Source organism: Moschus berezovskii, chromosome 5, assembly GCF_049115385.1.
Source record: "Moschus berezovskii isolate FMDL1 chromosome 5, NW_MosBer_1.0, whole genome shotgun sequence".
NCBI lineage: Eukaryota > Metazoa > Chordata > Mammalia > Artiodactyla > Moschidae > Moschus > Moschus berezovskii.
In genome coordinates this window covers 65726484-65748198 of record NC_142464.1, presented here as the reverse complement: position 1 = coordinate 65748198, position 21715 = coordinate 65726484, and the positions used below count along the sequence as shown (strand labels likewise).

General features: G+C 40.8%; 1 protein-coding gene across 2 annotated transcripts in view; it reads right to left on the bottom strand.

The window, feature by feature from the left end:
* The window catches only part of NWD2 (NACHT and WD repeat domain containing 2), a 252383-nt gene that overhangs the window by 95086 nt on the left and 135582 nt on the right, over positions 1–21715 (bottom strand). The window contains exon 3 of one of the 2 annotated variants that reach the window (XM_055434721.2): positions 20667–20783. The exons of the other annotated variant lie outside the window; for it this stretch is intronic. Coding sequence (XP_055290696.2) covers positions 20667–20783 — 117 coding nt within the window. The remainder of the gene's footprint in view (positions 1–20666; positions 20784–21715) is intronic. 2 annotated transcript variants of the gene reach the window in all.

Below are 21715 nucleotides of genomic sequence, written 5' to 3'. Positions count from 1 at the left end.
AAAGCTATGACAAATCTGCTGCTGCTGCTGCTAAGTCACTTCAGTTGTGTCCGACTCTGTGCGACCCCATGGACGGCAGCCCACTAGGCTCCGCCATCCCTGGGATTCTCCAGGCAAGAACACTGGAGTGGGTTGCCATTTCCTTCTCCAACATGTGAAAGTGAAAAGTGAAAGTGAAGTTGCTCAGTCTTGTCCGACAAGTAGCGACCCCATGGACTGTAGCCCACCAGGCTCCTCTGTCCGTGGGATTTTCTAGGCAAGAGTACTGGAGTGGCTTGTCATTGCCTTCTCCGGACAAATCTAGATAGTGTATTAAAAAGCAGAGACATCACTTTGCTGACAAAAGTCCATCTAGTCAAAGCTATGGTTTTTCCAGTAGTCACATACAAATGTAAAATTTGGACCATAAAGAAGGCTGAGCACCAAATAATTGATGCTTTTGAATTATGGTGCTGGAGAAGACTCTTGAGAGTCCCTTGGACTGCAAAGAGTTCAAACCAGTCAATCCGAGAGGAAATCAACCCTGAATATTCATTGGAAGGACTGATGCTGAAGCTGAAGCTCCAATCCTTTGGCCACCTGTTGGGAAGAGCCAATTCACTGGAAAACACCCTAGGAAAGATTGAGGGCAGGAGAAGAAGAGGGCAACAGAGGATGAGATGGTTGGGTGGCATCACTGACCCAGTGGACATGAGTTTGAGCCAACTCTGGGAGACAGTGAAGGACAAGGAAATCTGGCGTGCTGCAGTTCATGAGGTCACGAAGAGTCTGACATGACTTAGTGGCTGAACAACAATTACAGTGTGTCTTGCTTTGGCCCCTTTGAACTGATCCTGTCTGGAATGTCTCCTTTCCCAAGTTAGGGAAGTTTTCAGGTATTAAGTCTTCAAATATGTTCTGCCCTTTTCTCTCTCACTTCTCCTTTGGGGACCCTATAATGCAAATGTTGGTACAATTGGTATTGTCCCAGAGGTCTTTGAACCTGTTCTATTTTCTTTCTTTTTCTGCTTAGTGGCTTCATTACTATATTTTTAAGCTTGCTGACCCATTGCTTTGTATCATTTAGTCTACTGTTGATCCTTTTTAGTGTATTTTAAAATTTCAATTATTATATTCTTTGTTTGGTTCCTCTATTTTTTAATTCTTTGTTAAACACAGCTGACTTCTCATTCTGTTCATCCATTCTTCTCCTGAGTTTTTTGATCATCTTTACAATCATTATCTTCACCTCTTTACTGAGTAGATTGCCCATCTCCACTTTACTTCTGGGATTTTTATCATTAATTTGAACATGTTCCTCTGTCATCTTGTTTTGTTTAATTTGCTGTTTGTATTTATATGCATATGATAGGTTATGGTTCCTAACTATGTTTCCCAGCAGCACACTCCTTTCTGGTCACCAGAACTATACACTCTAGGGTACCCCTAAGAGGCTACATAGGTTCTTCTATTGTGGTGGGCTGACTACCATGGGAGGTCTGGGAGCTGTGACTGGCCCCTGGTTTGGTTGATTGCCAGGCCCTACCTTGTTCAGATGCTGCCAGCCGCTGGTTAGCAGGACTGGGTTGTGACCCTGGGAGCAGGGTCCCTGGGTTATTTGTGACTCACTGTTGTGCGGAGTCAGGTTTTGGGGTGGGTGGTTACAAAGCAGAGGTTTCCAGATCTAGTATTGGACTGCTTGTGGGTGGGCCTGGTTCCTGACAAATCTGGCTGAAGGTATCAGTATTCTTAAAGCTTGTGCTAGTTGGCTGGTGTAACTGGATCCCAGGGTGGTTGACTGTGATGAATCCATGGTAACTTAGAGCTGGTGTTGACCTGCTGGTAGTCAGGACCAGGGACTGGGGCAGGGGTCCCCAGGACTAGTGCTGGCTCACTGGTTGGTGGACCTGGGTCACAGGGTCTCTGGCTGCAGAGCCCTGGGGTTCTTAAAGCTGGTGTTAGCTTCTCTGGTGAGTGTGGCTGGATCCTGAGGACACTTACCGAGGGGCCCAAGGTGTCTCAGTGCTGGAATTGGCTGCTCATGGTCAGTCAGAGCCATGCGGGCTCCCTGGTAGAGTGCCAACTTGCTGGTATGTGTTTTGATTCTTGACAAGTCAGGCTGTGGGGCTGTCATGGTCCCGGTGATGGTGAGCACCCACTGGTGGGAAGGACTGGGACCAGGAAATCCCACTGCTTTACTTGTCCACTGGTGAATGAAACTTGGACTTATTGCTAGTGCCAGCCCACCTGCTGGCAGAGCTGGGGCCTGGGGTCTCTGGCTGCAGGGCCCAGGAGCCCAAGAGCTGGTGTTAAAATACATGTGTGGGTAGTCCTTCTGGTCTTTCTCATCATTAGCTGTAATTCTGGTGTTTTTGTGAGAGGCACTGAGCTCAGTGTTATCCTGCTCCTCCATCTTCCCCGTCCATTCTTTATTCTTCTTTCCCATTTTTCTTTTAAAGGAATTATTGTTATTATTTTGTTGGATCTCTGCTATGAGATTTTTATTTACATCTTTTTGTATCCCTTTTAGTGTGTTCACTAAACACACAGTTCAGTCTAAATTCATAATTTTTCAGTTTAGTTCAGTCGCTCAGTTGTGTCCAACTCTTTGCGACCCCATGAATCACAGCACACCAGGCCTCCCTGTCCATCACCAACTCCCCGAGTTCACTCAAACTCATGTCCATCAAGTCGGTGATGCCATCCAGCCATCTCATCCTCTGTCGTCCCCATCTCCTCCCACCCCCAATCCCTCCTAGAATCAGACTTTTTTCCAGTGAGTCAACTCGTCACATGAGGTGGCCAAAGTATTGGAGTTTCAGCTTTAGCATCAGTCCTTCCAATGAACACCCAGGATTGATCTCCTTTAGAATGGACTGGTTGGATCTCCTTGCAGTCCAAGGGACTCTCAAGAGTCTTCTCCAGCACCCCAGTTCAAAAGCATCAATTCTTCGGCGATCAGCTTTCTTCACAGTCCAACTCTCACATCCATACATGACCACTGGAAAAACCATAGCCTTGACTAGACGGACCTTTGTTGGCAAAGTAATGTCTCTGCTTTTTAATATGCTATCTAGGTTGGTCATAACTTTCCTTCCAAGGAGTAAGCGTCTTTTAATTTCCTGGCTTCAATCAGCATCTGCAGTGATTTTGGAGCCCCCAAAAATAAAGTCTGACACTGTTTCCACTGTTTCCCCATCTATTTCCCACGAAGTGATGGGACCAGATGCCATGATCTTCGTTTTCTGAATGTTGAGCTTCAAGCCAACCTTTTCACTGTCCTCTTTCACTTTCATCAAGAGGCTTTTTAGTTCCTCTTCACTTTCTTTCACTTTCACAATTTTTATCCTTTCCTAAATGAGACTAGAAAATCCCATGGATGGAGGAGCCTGGTAGGCTGCAGTCCGTGGGGTCGCTAAGGGTCGGACACGACTGAGCGACTTCACTTTCACTTTTCACTTTCCACTTTCACACATTGGAGAAGGAAATGGCAACCCACTCCAGTGTTCTTGCCTGGAGAATCCCAGGGACCGGGGAGCCTGGTGGGCTTCTGTCTATGGGGTCACACACAGTCGGACACGACTGAAGTGACTTAGCAGCAGCAGCAGCAGCAGCAAATGAGACTATCTTTTAAAGAGGTTAACTGCCGAATATCTTACTTCCTTATATGTTATAATATCTACAAAGCATTATTACTGTAGTTTAGACAGTCAGTATTCTTTCATATTACCCTTCTCAGCACTCTTCTTTTTATGAATTTGAGCTTCTATCTATGGTCATTATCACAAAGGCAGAAAAAAATCTTTTAGCTTTTAAATGTGGGTAGCTGATGACAAACTTTTTGTCTGTAAATATCTTAGTTTTGTCTTCACTTCTGCAGGATACTTTGAATAGGTATAGGAATCTAGTTTGTGTTTTTCTTTAAGCTCTTTAAATCTGACATTCCATTATTTTTAAACATTTTAAAATATCTTTTAATTTTTAAAAAAATTGAAGTATAGTTGATTTATGATATCATGTTAGTTTCAGGTGCATAGCACAGCAATTCTAGTAACCTTCCCTTAAAGGTTATTAGGAAATATTGAGTATGGTTCCCTGTGCCATATAGTAGGTCTTTGTTGGTTATCTATTCTATATACAGTAGCATGTATTTGTTAATCCCACCCTCCCAATTATCCCTTCCCCATCCTCCTTTTCCCTTTGGTAACCATATGTTTGTTTTTTATGTCTGTGAATCTCTTCCTATTTTAGAAATAAGTTCATTTGTATCTTTTTCCCCCAATATTCCACATATAAGTGATACCATGATATTTGTTTTGGTCTGATTTACTTCACTTAGTATGATAATCTCTAGGCTCATATCTGTTCAGTTCGGTCACTCAGTCGTGTCTGACTCTTTGCTCATATGTGTTGCTGCAAATGTCATTATGTCATTCTTTTTTAAACTAAGTAATATTCCATTGTACTACAATATTCTTTGTCAATTCATCTGCTGATGGACATTTATATAGCTTGTATGTCTCATCTATTGTAAATAGTGCTGCAATGAACACTGGGGTGCATGTACCTATTGGACCATGTTTTTCTCCATATGTATACCCAGGAGTGTGATTGCAAGTTCATACAGTGACTCTATTTTTAGTTTTTTAAGGAACCCCCATACTGTTCTCCATAGTGGCTGTACCAGTTTACATTCCCACTAACCGTGCATGAGGGTTCCTTTGTCTCCACATCCTCTCCAGCATTTATTATTTGTAGGTTTTTTGATGATGGCTATTCTGACTGATATGAGGTGATACCTCACTGTAGTTTTGATTTGCATTTCTCTAGTAATTAGTGACATCAAGCATCTTTTCATGTGCCTTTTGTATGCTTTCTTTGGAGAAATGTCTATTTAGATCTTCTGCCTTTTTTTGATTGGGTTTTTTTTTCTGATATTGAGGCATATCAGCTATTTGTATATTTTGAAAATTAATCCCTTGTCAGTTGCATCATTTGCAAATATCTTCTCCCCGTTATGTAGATTTTTTCATTTTGTTTATGGTTTCTTTTGTTGTGCAAAATCTTAAAGTTCAATTAGGCCCCATTTATTTATTTTTGCTTTTATTTCCATTACTGCAGTGTGTGTGTGTGTTTTTGTTGCTTAGTCATGTCCTACTCTTTGTGACCCCATGGACTGCAGTCCACCAGGCTCCTCCATCCATGGAATTTTCCAGGCAAGAGTACTGGAGTGGGTTGCCATTTCCTTCTCCGCATTACTGTAGGAAATGGATCAAAAAAGATATTGCTGCAATTTATGTGAAAGAGTGTCTTGCCTGTGTTTTCCATTTGGGGTTTTATAGTATTTGGTCTTACATTTAGGTTTTTAATCTATTTTATTTTTGTGTATGGTGTTAGAGAATGCTCTAATTTCATTCTTTTACATGTAGCTGTCCAGTTTGACCAGCACCACTTATTACAAAGACACTGGTTTTCTCCATTGTATATTCCTGCCTCCTTTGTCATAGACTATGACCATAAGTGCATGGGTTTATTTCTGGGCTTTTTATCTTGTTCCATTGATTTCCCCCCTGTTTTTGTACCAGTAATGTACTGACTTGATGATTGTAGCTCTGTAGTGTAGTCTGAAGTCAGGGAGATTGAGTCCTCCAGCTGTTTTTCTTTCTCAAGATTACTTTGGCCATTTGGAGACTTTTATGTTTCCACACAAATTTAAAAAGTTTTTGTTCTAGTTCTAAGAAAAATGCCATGGGTAATTTGATAGGAATTGCATTAAATTATAGATTGCCTTGGGTAGTATAGTCATTTTGACAATATGGATTCTTCCAATCCAAGAACATAGTATATCTTTCAATCAGTTTGTGTCATCTTCAGTTTCTTTCATCAGCATCTTATAGTTTTTGAAGTACAGGTCTTTTGCCTCCTTGCTGCTGCTAAGTCACTTCAGTTGTGTTTGACTCTGTGCGACCCCATAGATGGCATCCCACCAGGCTCCCCCGTCCCTGGGATTCTCCAGGCAAGAAGAGTGGGTTGCCATTTCCTTCTCCAATGCATGAAAGTGAAAAGTGAAAGTGAAGTCTCTCAGTCATGTCCGACTCTTAGTGACCCCATGGACTGCAGCCTACCAGGCTCCTCCATCCATGGGATTTTCTAGGCAAGAGTACTGGAGTGGAGTGCTATTGCCTTCTCCTTAGGCAGGCTTATTCCTAAGTATTTTCCTCTATTTGATGCAGTTGTAAATAGGATTGTTTCCTTTACTTCTTCTTCTGATCTTTCATTGTTAATGTTTAGAAATGCAACAGATTTCTGTGTTTTAATTTTGTATCCTGCAACTTTACTGAATTCATTGACAAGCTCAAGTAACTTTTGGTAGTGACTTTAGGATTTTCTATGTATAGTATGTCATCTGCAGAGTGTCTGTTTCACTTCTTTTCCAATTTCAGTTCAGTTCAGTTCAGTCACTCAGTCGTGTCTGACTCTCTGTGACCCCATGAATCACAGCACGCCAGGCCTCCCTGTCCATCACCAACTCCCGGAGTTCACTCAAACTCATGTCCATCGAGTCGGTGATGCCATCCAGCCATCTCATTCTCTGTCGTCCCCGTCTCCTCCCACCCCCAATCCCTCCCAGCATCAGAGTCTTTTCTAGTGAGTCAACTCGTCACATGAGGTGGCCAAAGTATTGAAGTTCCAGCTTTAGCATCAGTCCTTCCAATGAACACCCAGGATTTTTAGATCCTTTTATTTCTTTTTCTTTTCTGATTGCTGTGGCTAACACTTCCAAAACTATGTGGAATGAAAGTGGAGAGGGTAGACATCCTTGTTACTAATCTTGAAGGAAATACTTTTAGCTTTTCACTGTTCAGTATGATGTTAGCTATGGGTTTGTCATATATGGCTCTTATTTTGTTGAAGTGTTGTTATCACTAAGTCATGTCTGATTCTTGGTGACCCAATGAACTGCAGCACACCAGGCTCCTCTGTCCTCTACTATCTCCCAGTTTGCTCAAATTTATATCCACTGAGTTGGTGATTCTATCCAACCTCATCCTCTGCTGACCCCTTCTCCTTTTACCTTCAATCTCTCCCAGTAACAGGATCTTTTCCAATGAGTCGGCTCTTCACATCAGGTGGCCAAAGGATTGGAGCTTCAGCTTCAGCATCAGTCCTTTCAATGAATATTCAGAGTTGATTTTATTTAGGATTGACTGGTTTGATCTCCTTGGACTGGTTTGATCTCTAAGGGACTCTCAAGGGTCTTTTCCAATACCACAATTTGAAAGCATCAATTCTTTGCCGCTCAGCCTTCCTTATGGTCCAACTTTATGTTAAGGTAGATTCTCTCTATGGCCATTTTATAGGGAGTTTTTATCAGAAATATTCAGTAAGTCCCTTACATATAAACCTTCAAGTCGTGACCTTTCAAGGATGCAAATGTGTATTTGCAAGTCCAATCATGTAAATTAGTTCACATCTGGTATACACTGTTACATGTGTACATCCACTACAAGTGGTTGTGTTTCTGTATCCTCTACTGTACAGTACTGAGAAGTATAGTATCTTTATTTCAAGCCCAGGATGTCCAGAAGCAAGCATCAAAGCAGCAGTGATGAAGCTGGTACTGCTGAAGAACTGAGGAGATTCATGATGCAGGGAATGGCATGGGCATGGGAATTTTCTTTATTTGGGGAGTCACTTAGTTTTGAGGCACAGGACCCAAATATAGAATAGTACCCAATACTGTAGCAGCCATTCAGAATACAACCCAAGGCTATCATGTCATCTATGACAAGAAAAAGGGATACTACCAAGCCGTCACTGGATTGTTTATTCAAGAGGGTAGATAGTAGTATATCCAGCAAGAAACCAGAACCTGTGCCATCAACATTAGGCATGAATGAAATTGTAGCTAGCCCTGTGCTTCCTATTGCTGACAATCCTTCAGCGCTACCATCTCCTATCTCCTCTCTCTACTCCAATCAGTAGCTCTTCTTGCCTGTTCACTTGATGCCAGCTCCTATATGCCAACTGTTGTACTGTATTACTGTACTTGTCAAGGTACTGTACTGTAAGCTTAAAACTGTTTTATTTTTCCTTTTTATGTATTATTCGTGTGAAAAGTATTATAAACTTATTACAGTACAGTACTATATAGCTGATTTGTATTAGCTGAGTACTGCAGTTGCACACTTGGTTGTACTTATAAACAAAATGAACTCACAAACATGCTCTTGAAATGGAACTCATCTATATCTAGGGGACTTACTGTGTGTTGAATTTTATCAAAAGGTTTTTCTGCATCTATTGTAAGGATCATATACTTTCCATTTAATTTGTTAAAGTGGTGTATAAGACTGATTGATTTGCAGATACTGAAAAATCCTTGCATCCCTGGGATAAACCCCTCTTGATCATGATGTATTATCCTTTAAATGTATTGTTGGATTTACTTTACTAGTATTTTGATGAGGATTTCTGTGTCTATGTTCATCAGTTATGTTGGCCTGTAATTTTCTTTTTTGTGGTACTTCTGGGTTTTGGTATCAGGCTGAGGGTATTCTCACAGAATCAATTTGAAATTCTTTCTTATGTAATTTTTGGAATAATTTCAGAAGGATAGATGTTCAGTTCAGTTGCTCAGCTGTGTCTGATCCTTTGTGACCCCATGAACTGCAGCACGCAGGCCTCTCTGTCCATCACCAACTCCCGTAGTTTACTCAAACTCATGTCCATTGAGTAGGTGATGCCATCCAACCATCTCATCCTCTGTTGTCCCCTTGTATTCCCACCTTCAATCTTTCCCAGCATCAGGATCTTTTTGAATGAGTCAGTTCTTCACATCAGGTGGCCAAAGTATAGGAGTTTCAGCTTCAGCATCAGTCCTTCCAATGAATATTCAGGACTGATTTCCTTTAGGGTGGACTGGTTGGATCTCCTTGCAGTCCAAGGGATCCTCAAGAGTCTTCTCAACAACACAGTTCAAAAGCATCAATTCTTCGGCGCTCAGCTTTCTTCACAGTCCTACTCTCACATCCATACATGACTACTGGAAAAACCATAGCTTTGACTAGATGGACCTTTTTTGGCAAAGTAATGTCTCTGCTTTTTAATATGCTGTCTAGGTTGGTCATAACTTTCCTTCCAAGGAGTGTCTTTTAATTTCATGGCTGCAGTCAGCATCTGCAGTGATTTTGGAGCCCCTTGTTTGTCTGTTCTTGTTTCCATTGCTTCCCCATCTATTTCCCATAAAGTGATGGACCAGATGCCATGATCTTAGTTTTCTGAATGTTGAGCTTTAAGCCAACTTTTTCACTCTTTTTCACTTTCATCAAGAGACTCTTCAGTTCTTCTTCCTTTTCTGCCGTAAGGGTGGTATCATCCGCATATCTGAGGTTATTGATATTTCTCCCGGCAATCTTGATTCCAGCTTGTGCTTCATCCAGCCCAGTGTTTCTTATGATGTACTCTGCATATAAGTTAAATAAGCAGGGTGACAATATACAGCCTTGATGTACTCCTTTCTGTGTTTGGAACCAGTCTGTTGTTTCATTTCCAGTTCTAACTGTTGCTTCCTGACCTGCATACAGATTCCTCAGGAGGCAGGTCAGGTGGTCTGGTATTCCCATCTCTTTCAGATTTTCCACAGTTTATTGTGATCCACACACTCAAAGTCTTTGGCATAGTCAATAAAGCAGAAATAGATGTTTTTCTGGAACTTTGTTTTTTCGATGATGCTATGGATGTTGGCAATTTGATCTCCGGTTCCTCTGCCTTTTCTAAATACAGCTTGAACATCTGGAAGTTCAAAGTTCACATACTGTTGAAGCCTGTCTTAGAGAATTTTGAGCATTATTTTGCTAGCGGGGGAGATGAGTGCAATTGTGCAGTAGTTTGAGCATTCTTTGGCATTGCCTTTCTTTGGGATTGGAATGAAAACTGACCTTTTCCATTCCTGTGGCCACTGCTGAGTTTTCCAAATTTGCTGGCATATTGAGTGCAGCACTTTCACAGCATCATCTTTGTATTTCAGGATTTGAAATAGCTCTACTGGAATTCCATCACTTCCACTTGCCTTATTCGTAGTGATGCTTCCTAAGGCCCACTTGACTTCGCATTCCAGGATGTCTGGCTCTAGGTGAGTGATCACACCATTGTGATTATCTGGTTCATGAAGATCTTTTTTGTATAGTTCTTCTGTGTATTCTTGCCACCCCTTCTTCATATCTTCTGCTTCTGTTAGGTCCACACCATTTCTGTCCTTTATTGTGCCCATCTTTGCATGAAATGTTCCATTGGTATCTCTAATTTTATTGAAGAGATCTCTAGTCTTTCCCATTCTATTGTTTTCCTCTATTTCTTTGCACTGATCACTGAGGAAGACTTTCTTATCTCTCCTTGCTATTCTTTGGAACTCTGCATTCAAATGGTATACCTTTCCTTTTCTCCTATGCCTTCAGCTTTTCTTAGGTCCAGAGACCAGCCAGTCCCAGGGTAGGTTCTGACTTGTGTTTGTGGACTCAGGTCTTTAGGACCGTAGTTTTCTTGTTTCTAATGTCTGCCCCCAGGTGGGTGAGGCTGGTCTAGAGGCTTGTGAAGGTTTTCTGGTGGGTGGTGGTGGGTCTTGGCCCTCTCGTGAGGAGGGGTGGGTCTAGTGGTGGTTGTGGGCTCAGGAAGTCTTTAGGCTGCCTGTCTGCTGATGGGTAGGGCCATGTTCCTGCTCTGTTGGTTATCTGCCCTGAGGCATCCCAGTATTGGTGCTTAAAGGCTTTGGGGAGGGCCAGGTCTTGGTGCCCAGAATCCAAAATGTTTGCCTCTAGTTAAGAGTTCACATAGGTCCCCACTATTTCTGCCACCAGCTTTTATGACCCCAGAGAGAGCCATAGCTCCATGCCACCCTTCCCCGTGTCCCCCCAGTCTGCTTTCCCTGGAGACGCTCCAAGACCAGCGGGCAGGTCTAGCCTGGGCTCCTATGGAGTTACTGCTTTTGCCCTGGGTCCTGGTGCACATGAGATCTTGTGTGCACTCTCCAAGATTGGAGTCTGTTTCCCCCTGTCCTGTGGCGCTCCTGCGATGAAGCCCTGCTAGCTCTGAAAGCGGAACACTCTGGGGGCTCCTCCTCTGGAAGCTAGACCTGTAGGCTGGGGAGCCTGGCTGGTGCTCACTGTTCTCTCATGAGGGAACTTGTGGCTGCTCCCTTGGGTGGCATGGGATTTGATTACATTGCAAGCGTGCCCCTCCTACCAGCTAGTGGTTTCTTCTTTGTCTTTGGATGCACAGTTTTGCTTTTGTTGTTGTTAACAGATCCCAGTGCTTTTTATTGATAGTTGTTCTCAGCCAGTGATTTTGGCGTGCTTGTGAGAGGAGGGCCTTCTACTCTGCCATCTCGTCTCCAACATTTGGGACTTTCTATTGCCTTTTGATTTCTACAGCTTCCATATTAAAAATCAGCTGAAAATCTGTTGTTTTTCTGCAGGCAATGTTTTTCTTCCTTTTGATAGCTTTTAATTTTTTCCTTTATTTTTTGTTTTCAGCATTTACTGTAATGTGTGTGCTCAGTCGCGTTCAACTCTTTGAGATCCCAGGGACTGTAGACTGTCAGGCTCCTCTGTCCAAACTCAGATGCAATTTTTTTCTTACAGTTTACTGAGCTTTTTGAATCTATATGGGTTGATGTCTTTAAACATTTTTGGAAAAATTCTCACTTTTCCCATCCTCTTTCTGGGACTCCAGTTACTCTTATGTGAGACTGACTGTGGCTCACAAGTCTTTTCTGCTTCATTCTGTTTTTACTATTTTTTAAAATCTGTATTTCAGTTCGAATATTTTCTATTGACTTCTCTCTGAGTTCATTAATTCAGCCTTATGTTCAATCTTCTGTTAAATCCCATCAAATGCATTTTTAATTTTAGATCTTGTGTCTGCTCTAAAATATCAATTTTTTAGATTGCATTTCTTTGTTGAAATTAATCTCATTCATTTACCTGTCTTAAATTTTTATTGATGTATTTTTAACAGTTTTTGATTGCCCATTCCATCATCTTGCTCACCTGGGGAATGACTTCTACTGTATACTTAAAAAAATTTTTTATGCGTGTTTTCTTTATTCTTTGCACATTCTATAATTTTCATTGTATTCTGGGCATAGTATTTAAAAGAACTTTTATTGAGGGGTTCATTTTCCTATGTTAGACTGATAAGGTGAGAATCTAATCATGTCAGTCCATTCAATATTTGAACTGGGTGCAACTGGGTTACCGTTTGATTCAGTTTGCTTTGAACTGAAGTGTTTCAGTGCTAAGAGTCTTGAATTTTCTGTAAAGATCTAGTGGACTGTGTCTCCTAAATACCAAGAGTTTGTAGAAGACCTTTTGCTTTTCCACCCTAGCTTTCTATCACCCATGTTGCCCAATGGTCAGCAAACGACTCATGACAACTGCTGATGCTTTTGGAAACATCTCTCTGTAAAGCCAACTCACCAAGGAAGGACCCTTTTTCTCTGAAAATTTTAATCATTTTTGTCTCCACAGCGCCACTAAGCTCTTAAAGTTGTTGCAGCCCTAGTTTTAAGTGTAAATTTTCTTACCAATTAAGTTATAAGGAGGCTAACTGCTCTCCAGTTGACTTTCTTTGTAATTCTTTTAACCATATAAAATGTGCTACTTTACATAAGCTGTGAAATAGTGAGTTAAACTGTGAAAATAGCTTATGTATTAGTATTAAAAATTTATTGTGAGAACCAGACTTCCATCTGAATCTTGAAGCAGTCAACACCTACCTGCCCCTCTGACCTCCTCCTTTCTTGCCTCAGCTCTTCCTTTTGGAACAGAAATCCTGCTTCATAAAATCTTGTTTTCAAAGTCAGCGTTAACATAGAAGGCAAGGTGAGAGAGACCGTGAGAAAAATTGCCCAATCCCCAAGAAAAATCTGCGTGCCTTCTATTCTGCTTCGAAGGAGGAAGCAGTCCAGGGGTTGGACGGACTGGGAACCTGCACATCCACAAAGACAACTGTCCTGGAGCCCCAGTGAGTACTTATTTACTGTTACTCTCACAAGGCTTCCCAGGTGGCGCAGCAGTCAAGAATCTGCCTGCCAACACAGGAGACACAAGAGACTACGGCTTCGATCCCTGGGTCAGGGGGATCCCCTGGAGAAGGAAATGCAACCCACTCCAGTATTCTTGCCTGGAGAATCCCATGGACAGAGGAGGCTGGCGGGATACAGTCCATGGGGTAGTTAAGAGTCGGACACGACTGAGCACACTCTAAGGGAAGAACAAAAGTTACCCAAGTGAATGCTGAATAGATTTCCTTTCCGAGGGATGTCTTCTAGAAGCATAAAGGTCCTGGGACTCCCTCAGAGTCACTTTTTATTTTGAAAAGAGTAAGATAAAGACGAGAAAGAAGAGTGATATCCTGTCTTTAGAAGAAAAGAAGGAAGTTATTATATACCTCTTATCAGATTCCAGGTATACAAAAATATTGCTTTTCAAATTTCAAGCAAGGATTTTCCATCCAAACTGATAAGGAAGTCCAAGACAGGAAATATTTTAACAAACGTCACCAGAACTAAAGTAAAACCCGGGAAATCTGAAAAAAATCAACTCTTCGATTAACTTGCCACATTTCATTAAGGGAAACATAACAGAACGCTAGCCTCTTTCTTTCACAAGAGTTTTATCACAGCTGCCCAGCTCTGGATGTGACACTAGAGAGCTGAGTCCTTTCAGGCCTCGTCCCTATTACTAAACCATATCCTTCGAGAGGAGACTTCTCTTCTTACCAGAACATTCCATTGATGTAAGGGCTTTCTATAGAAAGGCTTTCAGTTTGGGTTCCTTGAGTTTAAAGAATGACTTTTTATGAGCCACTTTTCGTTATTCTCCCTTAATGTAGAAAACACTATAAGTATACATATAATTCCTAAAACAGTAGAAGTGAGATCATTTTGAAGACCATGAAAAAATTGAATATAATATTCATTATATCAGTTTATTCAAATATGTACATGTTCATACCAGGATGAAAAGAAAACCAAACCCCTCTGTAAAAGGTGAGCACATTTTAAAGACAAAAATGTTGCATTTCTTCAGTGAAGATTTATTGTAAATACCTTATAGAACAGAGTCTTAACCTGTTTTGATTTTTTTTTCCTGTTCCCTGAAAGAGTTACGCAGTTGTTGAAGCTTCTAACTAAGGAAGAACTTGAAGGACTGGGAGACTTGGTCCCCTTGAATCTGGGGCTGTGACTATAAGTTCCCTCCCTCCACCCCCTTGGGTATTGTTAAATGTAGCAAAGAGATTTTTAGTTTTTATAACCCAAATGAAGAAAGTGGATTTTTTTTTTTGTTCGCTTGTGGATTTGTGTAATCATTGATGGCTAAGTTTGGCTGATTGTGATATAAAGAACGGCTTCTGTTTTCTGTATTTATTCATGCACCAGAAATAGTGTATATTATTATATAAGACTATAAAAATTTTCATAAACCTTTATATTTTGAGCTCTTTATTTAAACATTGTTGGAAAATGTGGCATAAACCTTGTATCATTACTTAATAAACTATAGTACTATATACTAAAAAATTTATTGTGGAAACATTTTATATATTAGCAACAATTAACCAAATAGTGCTATTTTGGCTTCTACCTGTGAAATAACTAGCTTTTCTTTTTTTTAAACAATATTTTTTAATGTTTGCCCATTCTAACCTTTTTGGTGGTGATCAAGTTATTAATGAAACCTATCTTAGAACTATAATATCTCGATGATTTCAATTGGACAAGTTTAATTTTGGCTTTTTTTTTTTTTTAATTTGGCTGCCCCAGGTCTTAGTTGTAACACGTGGACTCTTAGTTATGGCATGTAGCTAGTTCCCTGACCTGCGATTGAACCACTGGACTATTAGTGATCAGGGGAAGTCCTTGGACAAGCTTAATTTTATATGTAAACAATTCTTGATTGTGCAAGCAAAACATACCTAGAAAATCTGAAGTTTTAGATTTTTCTTTAAAAAAAAAAAACTTAAAAAATGTCTAGATTGTTTAGATGACTTTCCAGTTCAAATCTGTGCCCCATTTTGGTACTTTTTAAAATAATTTTACTTACAAATTTGCAAAATAAGTCATACAAAAAAAAACCCCTGTACATTCTGTTAAAGTAAAAATATGAAGCACTTACTTTAATTTTTCATTTTTTTTAGTGTACCTAAAATGATGTCAACCAAAGTTGAAATGTGGATAAAATGAACCATTTTCCAAAGCAAAACTGTTATAAAAACAACAATTCTTTCTTTAAATTGAATGACTTAAGTCTCACTGTATGATTTTCTTAAAAATTAAAGTAAGAAACTAAACTTAAACTGTCAAGGGGGTATAATTTAACTCTGAAGGAGACTGGTTGCACAGGTGATGATGAACTGATCTAAATGCTATAGGTTTAATTCACTTGGTGGTGTACAAATATGGGATTTTTATCAATAACTGCTGTGGCTTTGTCTTTACTCTTCTGGCTAGTGGAAAAACTTACACTTGCTAAGTAATAGATTTCTCAGTCTAATTCCTTAAGTTTTCATGTTTCTGCTTTAAAATCTAGCCTGCTGAGCTTTCTTCTGCTTCCTTGGTGCATACTGGTTTTAAGAGCGGCTGCCTGGAGCTGTCTGTGGTAGGCAAGACGGCGGCCTTTCTTTCTCTGTCCTTTGCCACTGATGGCAGTGTGTGTGAATGCTGGGGGGCAGGTAAGGAGGCTGCTTCAGCATCTGCTTACACTCAGGTAAGAATGACGGCAACAGTCCCATTCCTTTGGTCTTGACTATTTCTCTCTTCAGTGCTAACATGTTGCTGGTTCAGTCACTGAGTCGTGCCTGACTCTGCGACCCCATGAACTGCAGCACACCAGGCTTCCCTGTCCTTCACTATCTCCCAGAGTTTGATCAAGCTCATGTCCACTGAGTTGGTGATTCCATCCAATCATCTCATCCCTTGTCACCTCCTTTTCCTCTTGCCCTTAATCTTTCCCAGCATCAGGATCTTTTCCAGTGAGTTGGCTCTTCGCATCAGGTGGCCGAAGAGCTCCAGCATCAGTCCTTCCAATGAATACTCAGGGTTGATTTCCTTTAGGATGGACTGGTTTGATCTCCTTGCTAATGTATTTGTGCAATCTGGTAGCCCCAATGAGAATGCTACGTGTGCTTTGACTTCCTGAGACTGCTGAGAATTAACAAAACAATACTACAGGTGGCATATTCTCTTTGCCCTGACTCAAAGATGTGGGGAACACCCCTCTGAATGTTAAGTCTTGGAATCTCTAACTGGTGTGCTTATTTTTTTTTGGGTGCAGAGGCCAGGCATGGCTCTCCTAGGGGAAGCTGCCAATACCTTTCTCAGTAGATTTCTACATCATCCACACTGTGGATTGAGGGAATGCAGCGAGATACTGTCTGCATCCCGCAGAGCGGAGCATGCACCCACATATTTGGGTGAAGCATCCCTAAAGTTATCTAAGCTTTTCAAACTCCAGTTTAAGCCAGCAGAGTACTTAAGGTTTTATCAACTTCTGCTATGAGATGGGACTTTACTCAAGATCCAGAGTCAATGCCCAAACTCCACAACCAATTCTGTGGGGGTGCTCTGAGTCTGGAGGATGACAAGAAGAAAACTCTCTCCCCCCATAAAGACATCTTGTGAAGAGGAATGGGGTTGGGATAGGCAGCATGTATATGGACTCTGCTCTCTCCAAGAGGTGGTATTTTTCTCCCCTTCATAAAGACTTTTCCTGAATTAAGTGAGTGCAACAGGCTGGTGGGGAAAGATTCTGCTGAACTTTCCGTACTTTGTGAAGGCTGAGGCAATTCTCTGCACTTAAAAGGAGAAACAGATAGTGACTCTGGACCCAGCTGTGAGCTGCCCCCTTGTTAACTGCAGTCCTGATCAGAATTCCTTCTTGGGAGCAGGTAAAGGTCTTAGTAAGTAAATTTCAGCAAATTAATATATACTCTCTATATTTTATAATGTTAAGAATGAACTCAAAAACCCTTTAGTATTTGACAGTCTGAATCAAGTATTAACACTTTCTACACTGAGACTATCCTCAACATTTTCAAAGGGTAAACTTTCCAGTATCACATAAATACCCAATATTAATAAAAACATTTTATTCTCATTTGAAAATAAAATCACCACTGAATAATAACTAATACTTTTGTAGCCCTTTATATAGTTTACAAAGAACTCTCACATACACCATCATATTTGGTTTCTACAACAAACCTTTTATACTTATTTTACTTTCAGTTTACTGTTATTTTTTTCCCATTTTATGGATGTGATAGTTAAAGCATGGTGAGGTCAGTGACCTGCCTTTTCAGAAGCAAGGCTCTAACTTCAGTTGTGAAATAAAAATTGTAGGTTTTCCTCACTGTCTGAGCCTTTTAAATCCACGTCCACAAAAGTTGTTCTTTCTCAGTAGAGATGATGTATTTCAGTGTGGTATATCTCCCAAGTTAATCCTAAGAGTGAAACTGGACACTTGTCTAGGTACCTTACTCCATCACTCTGTCCCCCATGTGACTAAAAGCAAGTGTACAAAGAACTTCCTGGGATTAGCAGGCATAGCCTGCCTGTCTCTGGGACCCCAGGCCCCATCTCAAAGGACAACTTTTAGGAAAGGAAGTTGAAAAGAACCATCTGCATACAACATTTAAGTCCAAGTTCCCTTTGGACTTCAATTCCCGAGGTACTCAAAAATGAAAGCTTTGTCTGGTACTGAATTTGTAACTAACATAAGGGCTAGTATCTGCGAAGGCTTTGAAGATAAAAACACATTTCTTTTTCATTCAGTAGTGAAGTTTCTTGCCAAAGACTTCAGCATTAGGGGAAGTAATATGCCATGCTTTGCATCCCGGGGGGGGTCATCATGACTTCTCGAAATATCACAAGGGAGCAGTGGGCAAGGAAAGCGACACACATAGCCCACCGTTACCATAGTTACAACAGGAAAGGCCACAAGAGACGTACTTTTTCCTATAAGCAGTGAAATAGGCCTTGCATGATTTAGGATCACTGGGGTGAATAATCCTGGCTCTGTCCACAGGGTTTTATTATGGTTGCCTTGAGTTTCAACGTGTAATAGGGAACAGAAGGAGGGATAAATGATTTGCTTATGTTCAGTGAAGTTGTTACCGGTATTCTATCAGTTAACCTTTGCTCTCAGAACCTGCATGAACTTACGAAGTCTTTATTCATCCCCCTGCCAGCAACTTCTAGGGATTAATGGCCATGACTAATTTTAGTTACTTTGGGTATGATACTCTACAGGAAGATAAAAGGAGGAGAATGTCTCTCATCCCTGAATTTATGAGGCTGGATTGGTCTAAAGCTATGAAGATCACAGCAGTAGAGATGCCCCACGGCACACACACACAGCTCTTTGTCTTCTAAATCTGGCTTTCTAAGCATGGTGGAATTTGGTCTAACTTGTCTTCCAGTGTTTGAATCTCTGCCACAGCATCTCTGCCAGAGTGATCTGTGTTCTCTAGTTTGATGAATCTATAAAGAGTGCATAACCAACAATTTAGGCAGTTTTGAGAGATAATGATTACAACAAAAAGCACTTTTTGTGGGTTATTATTTGTCAGACACTATAAAAAGTGTCCTGTAATTTCATTTCATCCTCAGAAAGACACCAGGAGGCAGGTAACTATTATTTCCAGTTTACAGATAAGGAAGCCAAAGCTCAGAATAGTAAAGAAGTTCCTCCCATGTCCCACAGCTGTGAAATGTCAGTGAGACCCCGGGATCTCTGAATCCCGAATCTGAGAGAAAGCTAAAGCCTCTAACAGCTTCACCTGGAGCCAAAATTTGTCTCCCTGTGATTTCCGCCCACTGCTCTAGTTCTATCCCCTGAAGACTCACAGAAAAAGTCTTAATTCCTCTTCCACTACTAACTCTTCGGGTATCTATAGACGTTTTTAGGATTTTCTGCATTCTGTTCAGACCACAGGACACTGTTTTTAGATGTCCATTCTCTACCCCCAACCGTGTATTGTTCTTGTTTTGCATATCCCATTAGTTTTCATTCTGTGCCCTCTGTCCTACCCCCAGCAGCCACGGTAGGCTTTAGAATGAGTTGGATCTTTTTCAGTCCTCTGTTCCATGTACTGTGGCTTCTCATGTCGAAGCACAGTAAAATCTTTCTAGTCAGTTTCAAGGTGACAAGGCCACACGCTGTGGGCTCCACTCCCACACCCTCCTGCTCACAGGTGACAAGGCCGCACGCTGTGGGCTCCACTCCCACACCCTCCTGCTCACACTGCTTCAGGCACCCACCTGCTTCCCCTTTCCTGAGCATGCCATGCATGCTCCCCAACTCCTCTCCCGGGAAGCTGTGCACTGGAATGTCCACTTGGTTCTTCCCTGTCCCTCATCCTGCCACCGCCTCCACGGTCACCTTACTGGTGAGGCTTTCTCCACCCTTCTACTCAAAATAACAAGTCTCTCCCCTCACTTCCTTCCTTTTTGTATTCTCCACAGCTCTTGTTACCATCTGACTTGTTGTTTACTTGTCGCTTTGATATTTATCTGCCCTACCTTGTTAGCCCCACATAAAAATGATGCAAGTCCCACATAAGAATGATCCTCCATGAGGAAACAAAGTCTTACCTTCTCAGTTCAACTCTAACATTAGTCATAAGAAACTGACCTACAAAATGATCATTTCATATAAATCTACTTGCCCCAACACTAAAAGCATTCACTAGGAACAGCATTCACTAAGTAGCTGGTGAATAAATGAATAATTATCCACATACTAAAAATACTATAGAACATCCTTTATGTACTTTATCCCCTATGTGGAGTGTGAATATAAATGGACATGTAAATATATATTAAAAGCTTTTACTGATACACTGAACTAGCTTTTAATTGTATACTATGACATTTTTTCCACTAGTAATTCACAAGCATCCATCAGCCTCAGAACATCCTGCGTGGAAAGGGCCAACTTCCCTATTGGCTGGTAGGAGTGTTTGGGTTCAGGATAAGGTCTTTCTTCAGCTAAATTAAGACCATGATTTTGTGCATCACCTGCCACAGAGTGACCTGCTTTTCTTACCACCACTGTGTTTACACAGAGGACTGGATTTGGATATCCCTTTAAAAAATAATGACAAATTAATGATAATGTTCCACTTGAGCATCTCTGGCTGAAAATTACCGTAAAAACAATTTTTTTCCACATGATATCAATTCCTATCGGTGGATCTGACACAGTATATTTAATTTAAAAATGTTTCAGCCACAGTGTCTTAAAAAACATGCCAGAAATTCTAATGCTGAGAAACAGATACTAGGATGGAATACCACATGATAAGATGTAAGGAAAATGAGGATACTTATTGGAGGACTGACAGTAAGCCTCACTGCTGATCACAAGGTGCTGTGGAAATTGTCGTCAACCCCAAGCCCTCCCTTCGATTACCACTTCAAATTATTTACCGTTCATTTGCAGTGCTGTTCATGGCAAGTGGAGGGTTTTGTCCTCACACACTGAGGACAAGGAGACGGTTTAAGAATTTTAAATATAGAAAAGCAAGTATTTTCCCCCATCCTAAATGCCTTTTAAGAATCACAAATCAAGAATTCTCACATTCATCTACAATTTAATATAAAGCATTAGTGTTTCTATACCCACAACAAAACATGGACCTGCAGAAGTTTTCAAACAATCCTCCAGCAGCTTCATGCGGGTCTTCTGGAGCTCAGGGCTGTCCCATTCATCTTCATCAATTCCCCAGTACAGATCTATGACCTGGGGACCAACGGAGGAGGCAGTGTTAATTCACCTGTAGGAAAACTCAGTTGACATGTAGGCTTTGTTCTTATTCACAATATTAAGCTAATATGACTTCTAACTTTACTCTTGGCAGCATGTTTTGCCTTCAAGAGGGAAAATGATTTTTAAGATCAATCTAAAGAGGTATTTTTTTTTTTAAATCCCATGATGGTTCAGGGATGAACACTATAATTTCTTTTTTTGTTCCTGATTATACTGTTGACATGGGCCCAGAGAAAATGAAATGTTAAATGTCAGAGGCTTTGCAGTGCAGGCTTTCATTATATTGAAATGGCAACAGGATTTCAGAAGTCTGAAAGCAGCTGGGATGTAGTTACTACATTATCTGAGATAAATAACAGTGTGTAATTTTACACTGTGTCTCAATATGAGAAGGGAAAACCACAATGGGCATTCGCATATAGTGACCCAAAGTTAAATAACTACATTTCTTTAAAAAAATAAAGAAACCTGTTATCCCATGGGGACATTTTGCTTATATCTGTTATCTCTAAGCCCCTAAGCAGCTTAGCTTTCATCAATACATACCTGAAAAAATGTGTATAGAAGACAGTGAAAGGGATACCTTACAGAGAAGTGAGGATAATAGGATCCTCTGTCTCCTTACTTCAAAGACTACAAGGAAAGAGTCTGAAAATCTGTAAGAACTTGTACAATTACACTCTTTGAAAAATTTGCCATGGAGAGCACTACGAGTTTCATTCCCTTTTCTCAACTGCTATCTGCATAAGGTAAATGTTTCTAATCGTAGCTTTGAAGAATTCTTCTTTTCCTTATTTCCTATAAGCAGAAAAAAGAACCTTCTCCTTACTGTTTGCAAGGCATTTAGTGAGATGGAGACCCAGGGCACGGATCCTCCAGTGTGCCCCAAGAACTCTGTGTACTTC